The sequence below is a fragment of the Neopelma chrysocephalum genome, unplaced genomic scaffold (genome assembly GCF_003984885.1).
Source record: "Neopelma chrysocephalum unplaced genomic scaffold, ASM398488v2 Primary Assembly neopelma1_185240, whole genome shotgun sequence".
NCBI lineage: Eukaryota > Metazoa > Chordata > Aves > Passeriformes > Pipridae > Neopelma > Neopelma chrysocephalum.
In genome coordinates, this window is record NW_020938660.1 from 1 (window position 1) to 910 (window position 910).

The window sequence follows — 910 nt, forward strand, 5'->3', positions numbered from 1 at the left end:
ATTTTCCCTTCCCTGACTCCCATTTTTCCCTGTTTTTTCCTGTTTTTCCCTGTTTTTCCCAGCTCTGGCCTCATTTTCCCTTCCCTGAATCCCGTTTTTCCCCATTTTTCCCCCATTTTCCCAGCCCTGATGTCATTTTCCCTCCCTTGATCCCGTTTTTCCGTGTTTTCCCTGTTTTTCCCAGCTCTGGCCTCATTTTCCCTCCCTTGATCCCGTTTTTCCGTGTTTTTCCCATCTCTGATGTCATTTTCCCTCCTTGATCCCATTTTTCCGTGTTTTCCCTGTTTTCCCAGCTGTGGTCTCATTTTCCCTCCCTTGATCCCATTTTTCCCTGTTTTTCCCTGTTTTCCCAGCTCTGGCCTCATTTTCCCTCCCTTGATCCCGTTTTTCCCTGTTTTTCCCATCTCTGATGTCATTTTCCCTCCTTGATCCCATTTTTCCCTGTTTTTCCCTGTTTTCCCAGCTCTGGCCTCATTTTCCCTCCCTTGATCCCATTTTTCCCCGGTTTTCCGTGTTTTTCCCATCTCTGATGTCATTTTCCCTCCTTGATCCCATTTTTCCATGTTTTCCGTGTTTTCCCAGCTGTGGCTGTCAGCTGGTGCTGGTTCCGTCTGTCCGGGACGTTTCCCTTTGTCCGGTGTATCCACAGCCCCCGATTCCCATCCCGGACCTGCCCAAGGAGGACCGAGCGGTACCGACCCCCAATCCCCCCTTGCCCAGAAAAATAAACCCCCAATTCCCACAAATTGGGGCATTTCAAGGCAGTTTTGGGGGATTTCGGGGCGGGTTTGGGGTATTTCAGGTGGGGTTTGGGGTATTTGGGGGCAATTTTGGGGTATTTGGGGGCTGGTTTGGGATATTTCGGGGGGGGGGTTGGGGTATTTGGGGGCAGTTTGGGGGTGGTTTGAGG

At 50.8% G+C, this 910-nt stretch overlaps 1 protein-coding gene across 1 annotated transcript in view; it reads left to right on the forward strand.

Annotated features, from left to right (window-relative positions):
• Nucleotides 1-582: 582 nt before the first annotated feature.
• LOC113962811 (DNA polymerase alpha subunit B-like) overlaps nucleotides 583-910 on the forward strand; it is a gene marked incomplete at its 5' end in the record, with an annotated part of 2239 nt that continues 1911 nt past the window's right edge. The window contains one exon of the mRNA XM_027673584.1: nucleotides 583-691. Coding sequence (XP_027529385.1) covers nucleotides 583-691 — 109 coding nt within the window. The remainder of the gene's footprint in view (nucleotides 692-910) is intronic.